The sequence below is a fragment of the Macrosteles quadrilineatus genome, unplaced genomic scaffold (genome assembly GCF_028750875.1).
Source record: "Macrosteles quadrilineatus isolate MER2022 unplaced genomic scaffold, UCM_ALF_1.0 Scaffold_8__2_contigs__length_117827958, whole genome shotgun sequence".
In the NCBI taxonomy this organism is placed as follows: domain Eukaryota; kingdom Metazoa; phylum Arthropoda; class Insecta; order Hemiptera; family Cicadellidae; genus Macrosteles; species Macrosteles quadrilineatus.
Window position 1 is genome coordinate 38,883,444 of NW_026542601.1, and position 22,820 is coordinate 38,906,263.

At 34.3% G+C, this 22,820-nt stretch overlaps 1 protein-coding gene across 3 annotated transcripts in view; it reads right to left on the reverse strand.

The window, feature by feature from the left end:
• LOC129000137 (uncharacterized) overlaps positions 1–22,820 on the reverse strand; it is a 29,214-nt gene that overhangs the window by 4,452 nt on the left and 1,942 nt on the right. For 2 of the 3 annotated variants that reach the window (XM_054427060.1, XM_054427064.1), the window contains exons 2-9: positions 19,188–19,345; positions 18,187–18,337; positions 17,525–17,759; positions 12,426–12,730; positions 9,161–9,334; positions 6,244–6,360; positions 3,499–3,607; positions 571–684 (exon numbers count right to left, since the gene is read on the reverse strand). In XM_054427060.1, the coding sequence (XP_054283035.1) occupies positions 571–684; positions 3,499–3,607; positions 6,244–6,360; positions 9,161–9,334; positions 12,426–12,730; positions 17,525–17,759; positions 18,187–18,337; positions 19,188–19,345 (1,363 nt within the window). Of the gene's footprint in view, positions 1–505; positions 685–3,498; positions 3,608–6,243; positions 6,361–9,160; positions 9,335–12,425; positions 12,731–17,524; positions 17,760–18,186; positions 18,338–19,187; positions 19,346–22,820 lie in introns of all 3 variants that reach the window. The other variant, XM_054427061.1, reaches the window with a different exon arrangement.

The window sequence follows — 22,820 nt, forward strand, 5'->3', positions numbered from 1 at the left end:
GTTGTAAGTAAAAAGTTACGAAAACTGTAGTTTATGTTTTTACAGGTTGGTAACTGTTCAGTCTGATCATTAGATTAATTTAATCAAAACTTTCACGTTCAAACAAATGATTCTAATGTTCTTTAAGAAAAAAATCTGTACCTTTTCAGTGAAAATTTATAGTAAACTCATTTGTGATAAGCATAGTGGTACTTTTTCTGTTATGAGAGGTGATATTAATTTATTTAAAAATATGAGTAATAAAAACCTACAATGTATGGTTGTTTTTTCTTTAACTAAATAATTACTACAAAAAGCAACCTAGATTATTATTATTGTGCCTAGATAATTTACAAAAAAAAACTACATAATCTGTCTTGTTATTTTTCAGTTTTTGAGATCATTCAGCAATTTCCGTGATTTCAGTGACTAATAACATTGTCTTTACACAACCTTTATAACAAAAACTAACTCATTCAAAGTGAAATGAAACGTCAAGACACAAACGGACAACACAGTGACTTACGTAGTCACTGTATGCTGCCGTATTTACGACACTCGTTAATGTTGTGGAAGGGATCGTTAACGTACTGGTCAGGTCGGTTGAGGTAGTTGTTCAGCGCTGCTTTCAGACGTTGTCCAAACGTCATGTACTCCAAGTCGTTAGCCTGGGCGAAGTCAAAGTCAGCAACTTCTATCGTATATCTGAAACATAGTGAGATTAGACAGACCATTGGGCTTTCAAACATTTTCCTGTCTATGTTTTGTCTGTCAAGTAAATAACATGGTTTTAACTCATCCTTCTATAATTTTTTGCTTCAAACAACACACAATCATACTCATATAGAATTGATTGTAATTTGTTTTGCAATGGATGTTGTTTTGTTACAGTAAGATTACATGATAAGCTAATATCTCCAGCTTTGTGTTTAAGGACATTATTTGCAGAAATAAACCTTTTGGTCAAGTTTAGGAGATCTTTTGGATAAGAAAAATGCCCTGATACCTATCAATAGCCTTTTTAACTGACTTCCCCAATACCAACAAAAGGAGGAGGGCTTTTAATTTGTTTGTGGCGATGTTTTTTTTCTATGTATGTTCACCAATTTCTCTGTGATTCTTTTACCAATCAGCGTGGTTCCACCACCAAAATAACCAGAAGAGTTTCTATTTGGTCCCATATATATATTATGTTTAAGTGTAATATTTGTTTCGGTGAAAAATGCTGAAAACCACAAATATTCAACATTTATTTTGTTTTTATCTGTGCAGAGAAAGCAATAAATAATAATAACATTCCTACAGCTGTTAGTTGAAACCATTTAAATGAAGCTACAGACAATTCATGAAACAGTTGCTTCATATTGACTAATAAACTATTTCTTGCCATGGAGCCTAAATAAATTACATTGAAAAAATGCATTTTGTTTTGGTTACTATAAAAAGGGTATTTTAAGGTTTGACCTGATTTGTGGATACAGTAATTCTGTTTTTAGTATTGAATATTCTGACTTATAAAAACATACATGTTTCAGTGAATAGCTGTATGATATTGACAAATTAAGGTGTATTGTGAAAACCAAAGCATTCGTAAAACAGGTCTAAATATAAATTAAATGCAATTATTCCTTACATGACCTATGAAATGTGAGGGTGCATAATCGTCAATCGTCTTAAAAGTGTTAAATATTTTAATTACTTACTAAACATGAATTTGCAGATGTGGAATGTTTATTAATATTCTCTACCCAGTTGCTATATCATATCATATCAATACTATTACGCCTGCTTCGGAAAGTCCTAGAAGAAGCTGATTTGCAATTTCGACTACATCTTGAGCAAACAAAACCACCTACCCGGCTTACACCACTTTTAGCTGAACCAATCTTTCATATATCTATTTTCCAAAGGTAATATACGTGATAACAACCAATTTTCTACTTTTGAGAGATTTTTTAGTGCTGGTAGCTGAGGAATAACTTTCATATTGTCCCAAAAGGCTTGAGACGTTAATGTATTTCTATTTCTTTTTATAATGTAGAAGTACACCGATTGCAGGAAAAGATGATGTCTGACATTTCAAAAAGACATTTAGATTTTCATTAGACCTAATTTAATGGACAACTCTTTGTTTTTTAAGGAATATCTAAAAATGTTTTATTTTTATACCCATTGATTATGTAACCTGAACAGGTGACTCAAGCAGTTTTAAAATAATGATTGTTCTGTGGCACTTTTGATTGTTTCAAACAGTTTTGCTTATCAAAAAACCTCAAGTAATTATTATATAACAAATTATACAGTCACTAAAAATCATGAAATAATTTATTTCTGTAAAAAATACAACCGACTTCAAACGCTCTAAAAAGAATGAAATAATTTCAATTAAGTAAACTTTTGTATTAGTCAAGCTCACGTATTTCAAGTCGGCGCGGCGCGGCTCTAACTGCAAATATGATTAAAATAAAATATTGTGTGTGTATTTTGAAAATCAATCAATTGTATCTGGATAAAATAAATATATAAAAAACATACTGAACTGTTTTGTTTATATATCAAAGGAAGTATTTTCTTGTATTTTATGTTTACTTCAGAATGAACGCATTATGAAAATAACACACACAAATGTTCTATATGAATAGGAAAATAATTTATTTTGATATTATGATAGGGAAAAGAAGCTAGTTTAATATTAAAACGTTACTTTTCCATGTTAGAAACATTTAAATGCATTATAATCTTTTTAAAGATACTCGTTAATACCACTATAATGAGTCTTTGGTTACGGTAATAAAATAACACCCAACGCATTACTATGAAAAATACATGCAGATTAACACCTTTAGTTATAGATAGTCACCTGCAATTTGGACATCCTCTTTCTATTTTGTATGAAAAATCATAATAGGGCCGTGCCGACTTAAAATACGTGAGCTTGACTAATACAAAAGTTTACTTTATTGAAATTATATTATTCTTTTTAGAGCGTTTGAAGTTGGTTGTATTTTTTCAGAAATAAATTAGACTCTCTAATATGGTATTTCCACTAATTGTCACAAAATAGAGACTTTTTAGACGGTTCTCAGTGACCTGGTACTGCTTTCCAAATGTACCAGAATCAAGAGAGAGGTGATGTAAAATTTAATTTCATTGTTTAATATCCTTTGGGTCCCTAAATCAGAATTTAGGCTCAAATGGTTTAAATTAGCTATCTCTGTCATATGTTTGTGTTATGTGTTTATTTCAATGGTTCTGACAGACCTAACGAACTTGAATTGATGACTAGATGTTTTTGTCATTTTTGAAGATGGACGCTAGTGTAGTCTGATACTGTAGTTGTGTTCTACTGACATAGGATTTCTTGACAGAGCTAAGTAATTTAAACTATTTTCTGGAAAACCTACAGAGAAAAGGGGAACCTGCACTAAAAGGGTTGAAGAAGTGTATCAGCTGTTTCACTTGCACTATTGTTCCATGAGTAGATTTTATTTTCAATAGTTAACACAAAACTCCTCTTACCTATGCCGGCTTTGCATGTAGTAGGCAGCTCCGAAGATTATCAAGATGACAGCTATCCCTGAACACACCACGGGAACCACGATCACTGACAACTGGGGGTGCTTTTTCACTGAAAGAATTACATGTATAAATACTGTTTTTAATTTTATTTTTGACTAGCTGTGTGCCCGTTCTACGGACGGGGATCTTGTAGTCAGTTGAAACCTTCTTATATTCAAAACAGCAGTTGGTTTGCATATTTCCAGATATGCTGGAAAAACCATTATGGGACATATAAACCTTCGCAAATATAATATCTGACAGTTTCAGGCCAAAACAAATACTTCAAAATTAAATGTCACCCGTATTGTGTTGGTCCATATGTTATATCCAATGATTAAACTAAAAAAAAAGCTTTGTAGATCCATGGGGCATAGCCTAAAGGTAGGCCTATAATTGAAAGTTACTTTCCATGCACTGGTTACAAGTAGTTAAAATACTACCTCAACCTCACCATTGAACACTTCATTTCGGGTTGACATTTTCATTTTTCTGTGAAACACAAGAGAAATAAGGACATTAATGCTTTACCAACAGACATACGACATACACACAAAAATGCAGAATTTAATTAGGGCATTTGCTACGCTTTAACCAAAGCAAAGTTCATATACAATTAGTACCGTATTTGAAATCTTTGTTAGTGTCATCCAATTTTATCATAATCGTATTTACTTGTCGTGCAGTGATAATGCCGTCTGCGATAACAATTTATATTTGCTTAATCCAAAGATGACCCGTAATGGTGTCTAAATGACGGCATACTATATGAAATGAAGTACTAAAGACAATTTAAATTGGTAATTTACAATAAATAGGCCACAAACTATTGATATATAAACAATGTAAAGCATAAACAATTCATTATGGTTTTCTTAACAAATGTTTTACTCAAATGTGTTATCATTTTCATAGCATAAACTAAAATTTTGGTATCCAAACAGGTAGGCCTACATACCCAAGAGATGGGCTATGGGCCTATTGGCTGTATGGTCCAGTGATTGCAGCACATAGCAGTGAGTAGAAACCGAAAGTGACACATTGGCAAAGCGAGTTTAGCATCATCCGTAAACCTCTGTTACAGTAACCCACTGCGTTTACACAACCACCATTGAAGCGCCGTCAATGAGTGGAAACCTTGTTTCTATTGGCGACGATGATTTTAAAAATGTAAGTTTCCCAGCCCTATACAACACTGATTCACGGTCTTTTTCCTGGTTATCAAAACTCAAGAAAAATTTGATACACAAAGAATCTCCGGTTCCTGACCTGGATGATGCCTAGTTATTTAATTTAATTTACGGTAACACGGTACACTTGCGATTAATTAAATCCGTTATGTAAGGAAACCTTTTAAATCTCACTTGGTTTGGATTTGCTTACAAAAAGTGATCGGAAATGGTTGCGGTATTTGTAAACAACAATTAATGTAAATATCATTGACAACTAGAAAAAATCATCTTGATCCAAACAGCTGTTCGTTATTTCATAGATGACGTACTTTCCAAACAGATGATTAGTATTTCATAAATGACGTATGTGATAAACATTGGGAGAAAGCTTGAAAAAATCTCTCAAAAAATTGGGTTTTTGGACGTCCGTCATTTTATTTACAAAGTATTGAGGCCATATTTTTTTGGCTAAAGACCCTCTCACTAATCCAGTGAATCTATTAAAATTATTTGAATCTTGATAGGTACTTTCGATTTTCGGGAGAAGGCCGCGTAAAATGCTTTCTGGGTCGTGACAGACAGACAAACAGAAATAATTGAGATAAGACTTGTTTCGGCTTCTTTAATACATAAAACGTAAAAATAACAAAAAAATATATAGTTCTGAGCAATGTACAGGCAAAACTCTAATTTTATTAATAGATGAGAACACAAATTTGCAAACTACACAAGAATGGTTTTGGTATTAAAGTGGTTGCTAACTACTTTTTAAGAAAACAATATTAAATTCTACACTAGTGCTGTACCTTATGTTGGCACACCCCGCTAAACATGTAATTATTTATCTGAGAATATTTCAAGGGCACAAGATGTTACATTTGTAAAGACGGGTTGCAGATATTACCTCCATTTTTCTACATATTCACAGATGGGTAGCCGAAATATCCGCACCATTTTTTTTTTAAACAAATTTTTCAGCCTTTAATAACAAATGACTATTTACTAAAAAAAATTTAATACCAAAAACATTCTTGTTTAGTTTGCAAATTTGTGTTTTCATCTACAATTATTTTATTTAAGACCAAAAGAGTAAATATATGTTTTACAGTGGGGTTTATTAGACGTCTTCTTTTCAAAAAGAGATGAAAATACACAAAATGAAAATAGACTTTTTTTCTGGGTCAGTATGCCCTCAAAATTTCAAACCTGAAGATTGCTGGTTTGATCTTGAACATAAGAGTCAAATTGAGACATATATGTCGTTTGTCATTGAGCTATTAATTAATTATACTATCTAACAAAAGGTCGAAGTTAGATAGTAACAAAACCAGGGTTTAAACCGTTTTCTAAAAGGAGTTCAAAATTGTGAATGCTAAATACTAGGAACAACAAATAAATAGTAACATTTAACCACTGTATTTATGCTATAAATAAGAGGTGGACCATCTTACAACCGATGACCAATCGTTCCTATTCAATAACACACACCCCATCTGTGGCTGATATCTGATGATACATTAGCAGTTACACTCACCCTCGTATATATTTACTCCCACCGGAGTGACTTTGTGGGACACGGAGTTGCTGATGATGATCAACACTGTGTAAGTACCAGGGTAGTGGATGTACCGCGGCAGCATCAACTGGCAATCTGCAAATATTCTACAGTCAGTACCAAAGCGGTTATTAGGTTAGAATCTTATTAGTGTGACATATTGTGTGTAAATATATATAGCAAACAAATTAAAACACCATAGCTGACACACAGAACTACACTCGAGGAACCTAGTGGCACGAGCTAGTGGATATAATAGCTCCATACAAGGGCGCCGCCAAAAGTTTTACAAGAGGGGGGGGTAGGTGGGTTACAGGGAAGTTCTTTGGTGTTAAAAGTTGACGTTTTGGCCATTTTTGCATGTAAATCTTTCTTGACAATATTGCCCCCAGAGAATCATACCATCACTTAAAACAGATTTAAAAAAAGTTAAATAGGCTTCTCTAACATATTTATCAGGTACAACAGTTTTTAAATTATCTAACAAGTATAACACTCTAGACAACTTCTTACAGACATAATCAACATGGGAAGACCAGGATAGATCACTATCAATAAGCACACCTAAAATCTTTACAGCCTTGTTTTCCACTACCTCACAACCTATATTCTTATTTTTTGTTAGGCAAATAAGATTTTGTGTTTTGTCTACATTTAGAACTAGGTTATTAGCACCAAACCATACACCAGCTTGCTCCATTGTTTTATCTACAGCTATCTTAAGACTATTGTAATTTGAATGTACAGTTAAAAAAGTAGTGTCATCCGCAAACATTGTGGTTGAGGATTCCTCAATATGAAGTGGCAAGTCATTAACTGACACCAAAAAAAGCAAAGGGCCAAGAACAGAGCCCTGAGGCACCCCTGTCAAAACTTTAGTACAGTTTGAATACTTTCCTTTTACATCTACATATTGTGACCGACCACTCAAATAAGAGCAAACAAACTGAAGAGGACAACCACGGATGCCATAGTGCTCCAAAAAATCCACATACAATTGTTACAGTTGGAGGAAATGATGCATGCTTAAGGTATTTTTTTTATCTGTCACCTTCTACCTTTTTTATGACTTTTCATGAGGGATGGAAAAAATTGTAGCATCAATGTTGAGGACACAACATCAAACCTTCCATCTGAGTTTCCCGCACCCCTCTTCGTTAATTTCCTTAGGTAACTCTTTTACAATATAGGTGAGAAGCCTTGTATGATATTACAATTCAGTAAAGTCAGGACGCCTTGACCTTACGCCTTTACGATGCCCTTTAGGATCAGTAAAATTAATAATTTTGTTGAATTTTAAACATCTTTGTTTCTGTCATTATTCATATAAAACAGTCAAACGGAAGTAACATTCATGCATTCATTCATACACCAATTATTACCCATCATATAAAGATGTTATAGGTACTGTATTTTTTTCTAATTACTGTAAATCAATTTGTTTTCATGCAAAACTTTTATTCTCTATCTTCAGACTTATTTAATATCCCCAAAAACTTCTTAAAAAATGTAGGCAAGATGGCTTGTGTATGTTTTTACAGATGCTAAAAAATAAAAATCTCTAGAACCAGTCTATTATGTGTCATCTTAGTCTGACCTTTCATTTGTTTAATGTTAACTTTGAGATTGACAGTATAAACATGTGGTAAAGAAATGATGATGTAGTGATGAATTGGAAACCCCACAAAGGTCACTCTTATACGATGAATCATAATTGGTGTGGTTAAAGTTAACTGATAATTGTTATCAATTATTACAAACCCAGACAACAGTTTGTAATGTGTAATGTGCAATGCATTACTCATTCAATAAATTATGAGTAAATTATGAGTAATTTGTTTGTAAACTATTTGGAAGTGTAAGCATTATCTTTTACAACTGTAATGCGATGTTTCTTAAACTAATTTGTGCTATTGGAATGTCAATAATTTATCGTTTTAGTCATTATTGTTGTCCCAATTATGTATAGAGTTTTCAGTATGAATAAATAAGTTATAGGATAAAAGAACATAAAAAACAAGTTTTGTAGAGAAGACAAAAGTCCCTCAACACTGCTGCCCTGAAAGTCGTAGGATGAATTTTAAAGCTGCTAAAATTGTCCACAGGAATCTTAAATTTTTCAAAAGAAAACCTAGCCTCATACATCAAATTAGCTGACCAACAACAAATCAGCCAACAATTAATCAGAATCCAGCCGTTATGGCCAATCATTGAATTTAAGGATATAGGGAAATTATGTTTTGGGAGTGAGGAAAATTAAAACCCCTTTTCAAAATGTATACACCATAAAGCAAAGCCCATGAGAGTCATCAGAAAAATATGTAAATACCTTTTAAAAGACTATTTTTCAAATTTTTCACTGCTTTTAAAATCACTTTGCCATGTTGATTGTTTCAGGCAGATGGGCAACATTTAAAAATATTGTAGCAATCGGTTTGGCCATTTTCAGTCACCATCTTGTGCTGGCGTTTCTATTGAGTTCGGCTAATCTTGTTTTGTTACTATTAGACTATGATATTGTTTATTTAAAAGTTGTAGTGGCTACTGACCACTTGTACATTAAAATGTTACATTTCACACACAATTGTTTTATTTACCTTTTGATTTTAGCTATTCATTTGCCTTACTACAGAATTACCAATATTCATATTTCACATAGTTATATTATTTATTTAATTCATCTCTCTTATTACAGAATTTACGTAATTACAGTTATTTTCTCATCTGTAGTTTGAAATTTTTATATTCCAAAGCTTTTGTGTGCCTACTACGCTACTACACAGTTTTCTTGTTGGTGTTTTCCAGCTTAAAACATGATAGGCCTATACATCTTTTACCAATCATTATGAAAAATTTTAAAAATAATATCTTTAAAACAAATTGATTGGTATCCCACCTGTTATAAGTGTCTCATGGTTGCACGTCTCATTGCCTGTGACGTTGTACTCTCCCACCATCACTTGGAAGCAGTACAGGAATGGAGCCGAGCCGTTACACGACACTGACAAGTTCAGAATGTCTCCGTGTTGGAGCCAGTTGTTGCCTACCCAACTAACACTCGACACAGGCGCTGCAAAATAATTATCAGTTTACAAAAGCTTTTATGATTAAATTCAGGAAAATAAAATACAGTAAACTTCCTGTTACCGCAAAAACATCAAAATAACAAATCTATATCTATAATATGTATGTATGTATATACCCTATGGACTCCTAAACCGCTCGACATATTGTAATGAAACATTCAGGCATTATTCAAGGATGGTTTGTGTGAAGTTTGGTGCAGGTCCGTCAAAAGGGCTTCGCCCCAGAGGGTTTTAAGGGGTCCAATGACAGACTTTAGGAACTACAATGTTTACAAATAAATATAATTTAAAAACATATGTTTACTTTCACCAACTGTTTTGTAGGTGTGAATAATAACAACATTCTGTATTAGTCATGATTTGAAATAGTGCCACACTGTTTCCACAGAATGCAGCACAGAAAACTATTTTACTTTTGGATAGGTCCAAATATATTAAACCTCAACCACAGCACACCTGTGCACTCAACAATGTTTAAATTCACCACTATTAAATATGTAAACATAAAAATAAAAAACTTGTATTAATATTTTTATCTTTTGTTCTATACCCACAAAATCTAACATAGACTATTAAGTGAATAATAATCGTGAGTGCAATCTCAGGTATTCAAATGCCTCCCAATTTGTCATCAACCCACCACATTACTGACATTAAAAGAATGAACTCCAATACAGTAGAACCTCACTAATCTGACCTCCGATGGCCCGACTCCTCGCTTGGTCCAACCGTGACTGTACCGCCAACACAAAAGGATTCCGCTAACATAATCTCACTGTCCAAGAAAAATACCTAGAAAACTTTATTAATTATGTTCTTTTAGTCTAATGTGTTGAAATTTGTTGTATATTTAACCATTTCTGCCCATTATTAATAATAAGTAGGCTCCCACATTATTGTTTTTGAAAAATCACAGTTCATTTGACAAAAATAATTTATAATGGTTTAAATACCTGCATTCAGTAATCCAATATGCTGCTTGTGGTAACTATAGTTTCGGTTCACAAGGAACCATCTTCAGGCCGTACAAGGCGTCGTTATTCACTTTCATATATGAAGGTCGTCATTTAATAAATAAGTACATAGAACACGAACACACGAAAACGCACATTGATACAAACATTTAACATTAAAAAGACCGAGTACTCGGGAAAACGAGACAGGTGACGCGACCGGGTGGAAGTTGTAGCTCGAACTGCAACTTCCACCCGGTCGCGTCACCTGTCTCGTGTTCCTGAGTACTCGGTCTTTTTAATGTTAAATCTTTGTATCAATGTGCGTTTTCGTGTGTTCGTGTTCTATGTACTTATTTATTAAATGACGACCTTCAAATATGGAAGTGAATAACGACGCCTTGTACGGCCTGAAGATGGTTCCCTGTGAACCGAAACTATAGTTACCACAAGCAGCATATTGGATTACTGAATGCAGGTATTTAAACCATTATAAATATTCAAACGTAATCCGGAGGCTAACAACTCTTAAAAATGAAATTAGACAAAAATAAAATGGAAGCAAAACAAAGGATTGTCGATCAAAGCTTCAAGGTCAAGCTATCCGTCTGCACTGACAATCGTCTGCTCCTTAGGCCTACACATGACACATGTCTGCTGTACGCTTGCCGCTTGCTATATCACAACATTTTGTGATTGGGTATTTGGTAATCATGACAACTTTAGTAGCCTGTGATTGGGTGATTAGTAACCATGGCAACTTGTTGAATGGGTGGCGGTGGATGAAGAGAATCTCAAGAAAGAATATAAGAACAAAGAGAAAGAATAAGCAATGTTTTTATGTCATTGTTATCTATATCGGTGTATTTTACGACTGTTGTTATGCTATAAGTAGGCTACTATTATTTTATACTTTTTTTAAGCGTTATCTAATGTTTTTATCGACATTCTTCTGTACTGAAACAACGTAGCAGTAGCCTATGACAAGCAGTAGCTTACTAGACTTTCTTTGTTCCGTTTATTATTTTGCTGTACAACGTTTGGCAATTTGTTTGTTTGAGTAAAAGTTTGAAAAAGCTGTGATTTCAAACATTACAGTTTTTTTTACTGAACCAAGGTTAATGACATAACATAATTACTATAATTGCACAATAGCCTACTAATTGTATTTTTATGATGTAATACCGGTATGCAAATTAATTAAAGTCCATTTAGGCTGGTTTTATGCACCGCGACAGTCGCGAGTCATGAGTCGCGGCACGACTCAAGTTCTATTGAGTTAAATGGGAGCATTTATGCACCGCGACAGCGACAAAGTGTCGTGTGAGCGACTCAGCGATCTCTAAATACCCGCGACAGGTTTTAGAATCGCAACTTCACAAAATGTGTCGCAATGCGAAACTTAAATCCACCCAAGCTGTGCAACAAAACCAGACTGACAAAAAAAAAAATGACACCAAACTTGATTGAAGCAACAATCATCATAAGTTTAAAGGAGAAATAGTCTTAATCCCCAGAATACCGATGAATTATCAGAATTACCCTTTGAATTCAAGCGACTACAATTTCCTTTGCGTCTTGCTTTCGAAATCACCATTATAAGACATAAAAGGGTTTTTTTACCCTGACTATCACCGGTTTAAATTTAGAAAATGCATGCTTTTCTACATACAGCTGTATGTTGCGTGCTCACGAGGTGGTAGGTACGCCTAAAAACTTATATATTTTATACACCTCACCTAATGAAAAAAGAAAAAACACTGTTTATCCACTGGCAATTTCTTTACATAGGAAATTCGCTTACAGTCCTACGATACAGAACATTTACCTGTCTATGACAATCTCATTGATCTCTCAAAAAAACTGAATCTACTAATTTACCATCTCTAGCCTATGTAGGCCTAAGTTTTACAAACTATACTTTTTGTTTTGTTTGGATCTAAAATTTCTAGAATGAAAACTACAATCATGACTACTCATCGTGAACTAGGCACCGAAACAACTTCCAACTGCTCATTTAAAGACTTACTTTATTTGAAATTCCATCCTAACATATTGGGATTAAGTATCTATAATCAGTGTTAATAAGAAATGATACACTCGAGTTTAACTACCAACTCACCTTTAACATCCACCTTGGTAGAAAAGTATCCATACGTCTTCTTCGGATCCGGAGCTATAATTGAAGTATTGAGACAAACATAAGGGAGAATTGGAATCTCAGAAACGTTCGTTCCAAGCTTCAAGTTAGGCTGCACCAAAGCTGTTATGTTATTGGAGGGTTTGACTGTCGTAGTCGCAGCTGCGGTTGTAGTGGTGGGGGGAGTGGACGTAGGTTTGTCCGTCGGTGCTATCGTAGTCGTTGGAGCAGGTGTGGTAGGAGGAGGGAGGGGTTCAAAAGACGCCACGACCAACGCTTCCACATGCCTAGAAAAATATATTTTTTAACAACTTCACTCAGTTTAACATTGTGTCACTAGTATTATTGTAAGTTTGTCAAAACATTTTCTTGAGAAATTGTAACAATAACACCATTGAGGCACCATTTAAAATCCTAATTTCCGCTCACTATTCACTTGAAATACTATAACAAACAGTCTTATTGCAGGAAAAATCTGTCAAATTAATTAAAATTCATGCCTATTTTCTCTTTTATAAAGTAAGGTTAAAATTTTGGCACATAACATTTCAAATGTCTTACTTGTCTTACAATTTTTTTCTTTATTTCATTGATTAATTTTAACATTCATATGATTTAACATGTGCCTGACAGATGACCAGTCATTAGTCTCGATATTTCATTAAAAATGTCTTTGTTTTTAAAGTTTTATGTGCTTATTAACTGTGATCATTTTTCTTTCCCGAACACATGATGGTTGCTTCTCTTAAAGCATGAACCAGCTGAATTAGTCATATTGTCTTAGATCGTTCGACTTAAGCTCAGTATGAAGGATGAGTGTAGGGTGAGTGGCGCGATCTTGTAGTCTTGTTAGCGACTTAGGTCAACATGTTCCTTGGACACAGCTGTTAATTAACCCTAGCGCTGGCAAACGCCGGAAATACGTCGCGAACGGCCGCGGCCGAAATGGCAACGCCGGATATACAGCGCCAATGCAGGTGTTACAATAGGCCTATATATAATATTTTTTTTTTTTTTTTTTTTTAGTTTTGTTCACTTTTTGGGGCTACTGTTGTAATAAATAAGTTAATAATATACAAACCAGAGTACCCTGGAATTGTACGGTTTTGTATATGACCTGGGTTGGATGATTATTTGGTACTAGCGCGGGGGTACGATCGACATAGTAATAGGGCTTATCAAACAAAATAAGCTATATAAACTATATATTTTTGGAATCAGCACAAAATTTACCACAACTTTACAATTTACCTTATGATGATAAGTCTTACATGCACTTAGCTATATAAAAACACTAGCAGAGTACCCGTCCTTCGTACGGGGTTGGCATATAAGTTTAAAATGCTTATTGCAGTTATACTCAAGCTTTGCGTTTGCAATGGGGAGGACAAAGTTTGATAAAATTTGCTTCTTTAAATTGACGGTATACTATGGTATTACACATCTACCAAAGCCATAATGTTCTACCACTTCCCCTAAACAATAAAAACAAATAATAAATTAATAAAAATTCGCAAAAAAATCACAAACTATTCATAACATTAAAAACATAAACATAACTATTTTAAAGTGCATACCTTTACATCCACAGTTCAATAGTATGGTCAAACTCACTACATGTTTCACCTATACATAGGCATTGTCAAGTGTTTCATCCAATGCAGACTTCTCAAGAACCTTCAAATAAATACACATATACGACGACACATTGTACGACAAAACATTTAACAATTAGTATGCCTACTATTAACCGGTCGCAGAACGGTGGCAGACTCATTTATTTAAATGTTCTTGACGAGTCTGCAATGGATGAAATATTCTTGATGGATCACTTTACAATGCCTATATGTAGGTGAAACAAGTACATAGTGAGTTTGACCATTCCTATATGTAGGTGAAACATGTATGTAGTGAGTTTGACCATTCCTATATGTAGGTGAAACATGTACGTAGTGAGTTTGACCATTCCTATATGTAGGTGAAACATGTACGTAGTGAGTTTGACCATTCCTATATGTAGGTGAAACATGTACGTAGTGAGTTTGACCATTCCTATATGTAGGTGAAACATGTACGTAGTGAGTTTGACCATTCCTATATGTAGGTGAAACATGTATGTAGTGAGTTTGACCATTCCTATATGTAGGTGAAACATGTACGTAGTGAGTTTGACCATTCCTATATGTAGGTGAAACATGTACGTAGTGAGTTTGACCATTCCTATATGTAGGTGAAACATGTATGTAGTGAGTTTGACCATTCCTATATGTAGGTGAAACATGTACGTAGTGAGTTTGACCATTCCTATATGTAGGTGAAACATGTACGTAGTGAGTTTGACCATTCCTATATGTAGGTGAAACATGTACGTAGTGAGTTTCACCATTCCTATATGTAGGTGAAACATGTATGTAGTGAGTTTCACCATTCCTATATGTAGGTGAAACATGTACGTAGTGAGTTTGACCATTCCTATATGTAGGTGAAACATGTATGTAGTGAGTTTCACCATTCCTATATGTAGGTGAAACATGTACGTAGTGAGTTTGACCATTCCTATATGTAGGTGAAACATGTATGTAGTGAGTTTCACCATTCCTATATGTAGGTGAAACATGTACGTAGTGAGTTTGACCATTCCTATATGTAGGTGAAACATGTACGTAGTGAGTTTGACCATTCCTATATGTAGGTGAAACATGTACGTAGTGAGTTTCACCATTCCTATATGTAGGTGAAACATGTATGTAGTGAGTTTCACCATTCCTATATGTAGGTGAAACATGTACGTAGTGAGTTTGACCATTCCTATATGTAGGTGAAACATGTACGTAGTGAGTTTGACCATTCCTATATGTAGGTGAAACATGTACGTAGTGAGTTTGACCATTCCTATATGTAGGTGAAACATGTACGTAGTGAGTTTGACCATTCCTATATGTAGGTGAAACATGTACGTAGTGAGTTTGACCATTCCTATATGTAGGTGAAACATGTACGTAGTGAGTTTGACCATTCCTATATGTAGGTGAAACATGTACGTAGTGAGTTTGACCATTCCTATATGTAGGTGAAACATGTACGTAGTGAGTTTGACCATACTCCATTGAACTGTGTACATAAAGGTATATACCTTAAATAATAGTCTAATTAAACAGTTCAGGGGCTAAACAATGAATTTTAATTAAGAACCATTTGATGAAGTTTAGAGTTACTTGGATGGAACTTAACAACACTAACGTAGTGAGTTTGACCATTCCTATATGTAGGTGAAACATGTACGTAGTGAGTTTGACCATTCCTATATGTAGGTGAAACATGTATGTAGTGAGTTTGACCATTCCTATATGTAGGTGAAACATGTACGTAGTGAGTTTGACGATTCCTATATGTAGGTGAAACATGTACGTAGTGAGTTTGACCATTCCTATATGTAGGTGAAACATGTACGTAGTGAGTTTGACCATTCCTATATGTAGGTGAAACATGTACGTAGTGAGTTTGACCATTCCTATATGTAGGTGAAACATGTACGTAGTGAGTTTGACCATTCCTATATGTAGGTGAAACATGTATGTAGTGAGTTTGACCATTCCTATATGTAGGTGAAACATGTACATAGTGAGTTTGACCATTCCTATATTTAGGTGAAACATGTACGTAGTGAGTTTGACCATTCCTATATGTAGGTGAAACATGTACGTAGTGAGTTTGACCATACTCCATTGAACTGTGTACATAAAGGTATGTACCTTAAATAATAGTCTAATTAAACAGTTCAGGGGCTAAACAATGAATTTTAATTAAGAACCATTTGATGAAGTTTAGAGTTACTTGGATGGAACTTAACAACACTAACTTTTTAGAAAGGTTAAAATTAAAACAACTTTTTCTGTAAAAACTCTTTGTTAAGAAAATTGTATTTCACTTAAATAGCCAACTCAATATCACCAAATTCTTCCTAACACTGTTGCTTGTACTACCTAACCAGACTTACCAGACTGCCCAGGCCTAACCTAAAGTCAAGTCTTGCCAAAACGACTGATTAAATATGTCTTACCCAGAGCCATATTTCCTTAACGGCGGACACGGCGGTTGCCGGGGGCCACACTTGGGGGCTCAAATTTCTTTACTTGATCAATTTATTTCACCGATAATTTGTTTCCTGCGATCACGAGGGACGTTAATTAAATCTGCGGGACCGCACTATTTCGCCGTTAACGTAGGAGTTGAACCTATTCATCTGCGGCGATCGCGGAACATGATCAGGATTTTATTGCTACCCCAGGAGTCGAAGTTCATGTCCGCGCATACTAGGAAAATCTTCACGATTTTGTCATGATCGGAAGAGACGAAGATGATGTTTTTCGCACTTGCGCGAAATGTTAACTATTCCTCTGCGGCCATAGGAGACATTCATGATTCCACCGTGATCGGAGGAGACGAAGATGATATCTCCGCGATCGCGCATGATGTTCACTATTTTGCCGCGAACGTAGAACATGTTCACAAAATTTTTGTAACATTTTGGCTGCAACTTCAGATTTTCTATTAAGTTGACCTGATTATAATATATCAATTAATACATTTTAAATTAATTATTTCCAAACTCACCTGATTTTGATCAACATTTTTACTCAACCCTAAATAAATTACAAATGTCGGACTTATTTACTTAGCTACAGTAGTCTCCTAGGTCTTTTTTCCGATCGGATTATTATGGAAAGTAAACGTCAATTCATTGAGCTGAAGCAATACCACGTGTATTTCTTATACCAAAGAATCAGAATATAGAGGGGCCACTCTATAGAAGAGAATATAGAGCTGCTGGGGGCCTCATCGATTCGAAATACCCCCCCCCCTGGATTACCCATTAACCATATCAAGTTATCATTCCTATGGATCAGTTAAAAAAAATTTTAAGGAATGTGTCTGTAACATTTAATTAACATCAGCACACCCAAACATAACCAAGATACTCAAACCAAAACAGGCTTAAGATTTTACCAGACAATATGTCTACTAGGCTAGCACTACTCAAAGTCATTGATATTGCCTGTACAACAATTACGAATACTTACATAGTTTGATCAGCATCGTTTGTGTAGTTATACTTGAACGAAAGGTCTGACGTTGCGCCGTAGTAGATACAGCTGACGAACCAATAAGCGACCACCGACGTAGCTTTCTTATCCAGAAACGATTTATCAGGCTCGGAGAAGTAGATTGTATGAGTTACTTCTGTGGCAGAACTGACAAAGTCTTCCGTCACTGTTTTATTGTTCTGCGTCATGTTCATTCCGCCGTTGAGAAGTGCTATAAAATATAGTTGCTGTAATAGTTTATTCTCAGACACATGGTCAGTAAATAAAGTATACTTTACACCCAAATGACCAAACCCATTCTTGGCTTAAAATAAAAAAATAAAACTATTGAAATATGGCTAGTCTATTTAATAATCAGTCAAAGTTTGATAAGATACACAGGTACCATAGTGAGAAGAAAGTATAAATTGCATATTACATATTATGAATGACAAAAATTATTCTTACAACACAAATATGATTATTCCAAATTCTGTGTACCGGTAACCTAAAGTTTACAAACTGTATTTAGAATTTAGATTAATGTAGGCCTAGAAGTAACCTAAGTTGGCCAGCTCATTTCAAAAGCAATTAGAGTAGGTAATGAAAGTTTACGATATTCAAATCAATTGTGTAGAATATTACATATTAGAACTTACCCGTGAGATCAAAATAGATCCTCTTACTACCAATATTCCATAAGAAAAACGTCCATCGATATATTTCCACTTGAACCTCATAAGTGCCTGGGCTGTAGTCGTCTTTGTTGTATGTTACCTCCCAAGACGCCGAGGTGAACTGTCCGTCAATCTGACATAACATTTTATTGTTACAATTGAGCAACAAATCATCAGTTTCAATATAGGCTACTATAGGAGCTGATATTGTAAGTATTATTTAACTATGCATCTGCCTACAAGCCCATAATAGTCTTTAACTGTTTAGAATAGTTTATACATTTTTAAGAACTTTAAATGAAACCAACATCTGGGTGAAATCTACTATTAATCTATTCATTATCCGAAAAAGGTTTTTATTTTAATTGAGCCTCCAATAAGATGTGTCCTACCAAATCGTGTGGTTAGCCTACACAAAATTTGTTATGGAGTCTCATAAAAATTTAATTCAGTTAGTTCAAATTATTTTTAAAATATGAGTTCCTGTTTTCTCTATATTTTTTTCCATTTCATTTAACTCTATTTTGAAGAGGCCGGCGAACACTTTTTAACCTTTGCATTTGCCTATTTACATAAGACTCTGGCCTGTGTGGAACGCATCAAGCTACAGTACAAGATTGTAATTAAATAGCCTACTGAAAAATAAAAGTGGCAACAGTTCACGATGGGAACCCACAACGCTGCCTTACATTCCTAGATCACGCTACCAGCTAAGCCACCAACTCAGCAACATTATTTCATAGTATCCCAACAATAGTTGACATTTTATTAGTGCTTCTCATTTTAACAATAACCATATTGGGGATGTTGAACTTGAAAGTTTGAATTGCTCCACATTAAAAATCCCAAATCCGTAAGTAAAATTTAAATATGGAGTCAAATAGGTATAGAATAGGAATCCAACAGGAATTTAAAGTGATCATTTATTTTTAAAACAACTTAATCATAAACAATTTTTTAAGCTACGGTATTACAATACTCACTGTTTTTGAGTGTTGGGGAATGGCATTGTCTCGAAAGCGGAACTGATATTCGCCACTTGCATGATGTCCGTTGTCTTCGGTAATTTCTGCTCGGAATTGCACAGTTCCTCCGATGACCACTGGAGCATTGCTGGTCAAGCTAACCCGCCAGGCATACCCTGAAGTACAGTAAACAAATTTAATAATTTTACATTTAAATTTACAAAAGAAAGATAGTTGAAAAGCCATTAATTAAACTCCAATATAATCCCATAAGCTAAAAAGCAGTAGCCTAGGCCTATTGAACTCAGGTCACTCTGAGTACAATCAATTACAAATCAAAGGAACTCCTAAAACACCCCTTTCTGATCACTCTGTTTCTGATTTTGAAGCTCCTGCATCTAGATCGTACCAAAATGGGAGAGGCGTGCACAGATTATCTTGAAAACCACCATGTAAGAACCAATACGTATTAGGCTCTATTAGATTTAGAGAGCATTAAATACAAGTCATCATAACAACCCCACATCAATGGTAGCCAAACACCTAAAACAAAATCCAACTCACACAATAACTTTTCTTGATTCCCTCATAATGCTGAATAAAACCCACTCAAAACATAACAAAGCACAAAGTAAAAAAGCAAATTTGGTAACTTAGGCCTATATGCTACTAAAATCTGATACAGAAGTCTACCCGACTAATCTTTGTACAGTAAAGGTTTGTCTAAGTATTAACATCGGCTCCAGTCCCACCCTTCCCCACACTCAAAGCAATGTGAAAAAGTAAGTGAAAACCAACAAACCTATTTCTTAAAATAGTGTTTTTGAACTACAATAGGGGTACAGGTTCTTAACTGGAATAGGCCCTACGCTAATATTGATTGATTGAAAATATCGATTTGATTGGTAAATCTTCTTTCGATTTTGTTAACGAGGCCTAAGTTATATAAATTAGGCTATAAAATGAAACGGTAATTATGTCGACCTCCAGTCAACGCTCTAAAAATTAATTTTTTTTTTAATCTGTTCGTTTTTTAATGCTGATTCCAAAAATGATATTCATTTTTTGCGGAAACGTCCCGTTTTCCCGGAAAATGGGAAAAACGGGAAAATTTTCTTTGCCCAAAACCCATGTTGTGGGTACTCAAATTGTGCGGAATTTCCTCCTGAACAAGAATATGTAAGTTTTATTATGATCAGACCACTATTAAGTAAAATATCACCGGAAAAGCGACCGCGCTGGCTACTTATGTAGGCTACTGCCGCGTGGGGATAGCATTGCGGGTGACTCTAAGCCATTGTAGAATGCGGGCTTTATTTTGGGTTAGGATTGGTTAGGTTAGGTTAGGTTAGGTTAAGCCTAGGTTAGGTTAGGTTAGGTTAAGTTAGTTTAGGTTATGTTAGTTTAGGTCAGGTTAAGTTTGATTAAGTTAGGTTAGGTTAACCCTAGCAGTGGCCAATGTTAGAAGTGGGGAATGGCCAACCCATTTTGGCGATTTTGCAGACCATTTTTTGAAAATTCGTAAAAATTCAACCGTACAAGTAAACCTAGCCAACCTCATATTCATTTTGTTCGGAAAGAACAGAAGAATCTAGAAATAGTAATATCATAATGATTTAGACAGTGTATTTTATCGGTAAAGCGAAAAAAATAAAAAAAATTGATTTTTTTTTTTTAATTTCAAAAGCGGCCTCTGCATTTTTTTTCTACGGATTTTTTTATGGGAAATTTATTATATACATTTTGTAGACAATCTAATTCCCTACATAGAAATATATAACATGTTAGGAAAATATTTTTTTTTATAAGTTTTTGGGGCGAAATATAATGACAAACGGAGAACCGAAAAAATTGAAAACCGTACAGTGTTAGTTTATGTTGTAAAAAGTTCTATAATATATGTGTATACTAATAATGATATATACATGTTTGTAAAGCTAATGAAGTAAGGAATCAAAAAAAGTCATAAAGTTTATGGTAAAAATAATTTTTTACCTATAAACATACGTATATAAAATAATGTTTTTATATTTTAGCGATTTCTCGAGAAAAAAATTCACAGTACTTGGTATACAACTTTTGTACCAAATTTGTTTACTTCAAACCAACATAATAATCTTGTAGTGTATTCAATTACCTACATAAAAATGTATAACATGTTAGAAATATTTTTTTTTTTGTAGGTACGTAATAGGGACATAATAATACAATAACCGCAAAACCGCAAATAAGTGTAAACTATAGCCTACAGTGTTTGCTTGTGTTGTGAAACATTATGTAGGCTGATGATATGTAGCCTACATATTTGTAAAGCTAATGAAGTAAGTAATCCAAAAAAGTCATAAGTATGATGGTAAAAAGTTATTTTCACCTATGATTATGTATCAATTTGAGAACGTTTTGAATTTTTTGCGCATTTCGAGAAAATGGAGTGTACAGTATTTAGTAGCCTATATAATTTTTTTACCAAATTTTTTACACCCAAACCAATATAAACATGTTGTAGTGTATTCATTTACCTTTATAAAAATGTATAACACCTTGGGTAAATCATTATAGGCCTATAGCATATATAGCACCTCTGAATGTCAGAATCGTCATTTTTGAAAATGATGCTAACAAAATACAGTAGGTAGTAGGCCTATTTAGTATAGGCTATAACTTTTTTACAAAATTCTTTTTATATGCATAAGAATATGCCCCCAAACCATTATAAACATGTTGTAGTGTATTCATTTACCTTTATAAAAATGTATAACACCTTGGGTACATCATTATGTAGGTACAACAATCTCTGAATGTCAGAATCGTCATTTTAGGACATGATGCTAACAAAATACAACCTTTTATGAACACTATTTCACACAATTCAGTAATATTTATGCATGAAGATTACTGTTATACACACACACAACACTTCACTAACACTAACACTACGAACTAATAACATATTTAGTAATAAATCTCGGATAACACTATTACCGGCAACAACACAAACAAACAATGGCAATACAAGACAGCTGACAGACTGTAGCAGTAATGACTCACTTTCGTCGTCTACATGGAGCATACAGAAATAACCCTGAGTGCAGGGCTGCCACTCTCTGAATCTAAATTTCTTCCTCTTCAAAATGATATACTATATGACTAGTAATAATAACTTTCACTGTATATAATTCGTATTTTCCATACTGTCACCAGACGACTGTTGGCCATTTGTTAGAAATTTCGAAAACAGCTGTTTTCATAAAATCGTACCGATTGTGCAATCAATATTTAGTTATAAATATCACTACCACAATGAAGATAAAATCAATGGCTATCCAGTGGTACCACCCGCAACATCCCAAGACGAAAATTACCCGAGCAGGGTAATGCCAAACAAGACGTGTTTTGCCAGTTCCCAAGTGTCGGCTGCAAAAGTCGTACCGCGCCAAAATTTCATTTGATTTCTAATCGTCGTGACATTGTTATATACCTGCTACAGGGTTTGTTTATGTAATCAAATGAAAGTTCAGAATGTGATCTTTCGAATGGTATATATATTATTCTCATCTGAGTTGATTGTAAGTGTTTTTTTACCGTTAAAAAAATTTCGGCCCATACCGTCACCAGACGACATTGGCCATTCTAAGCATCAACGTCATACCG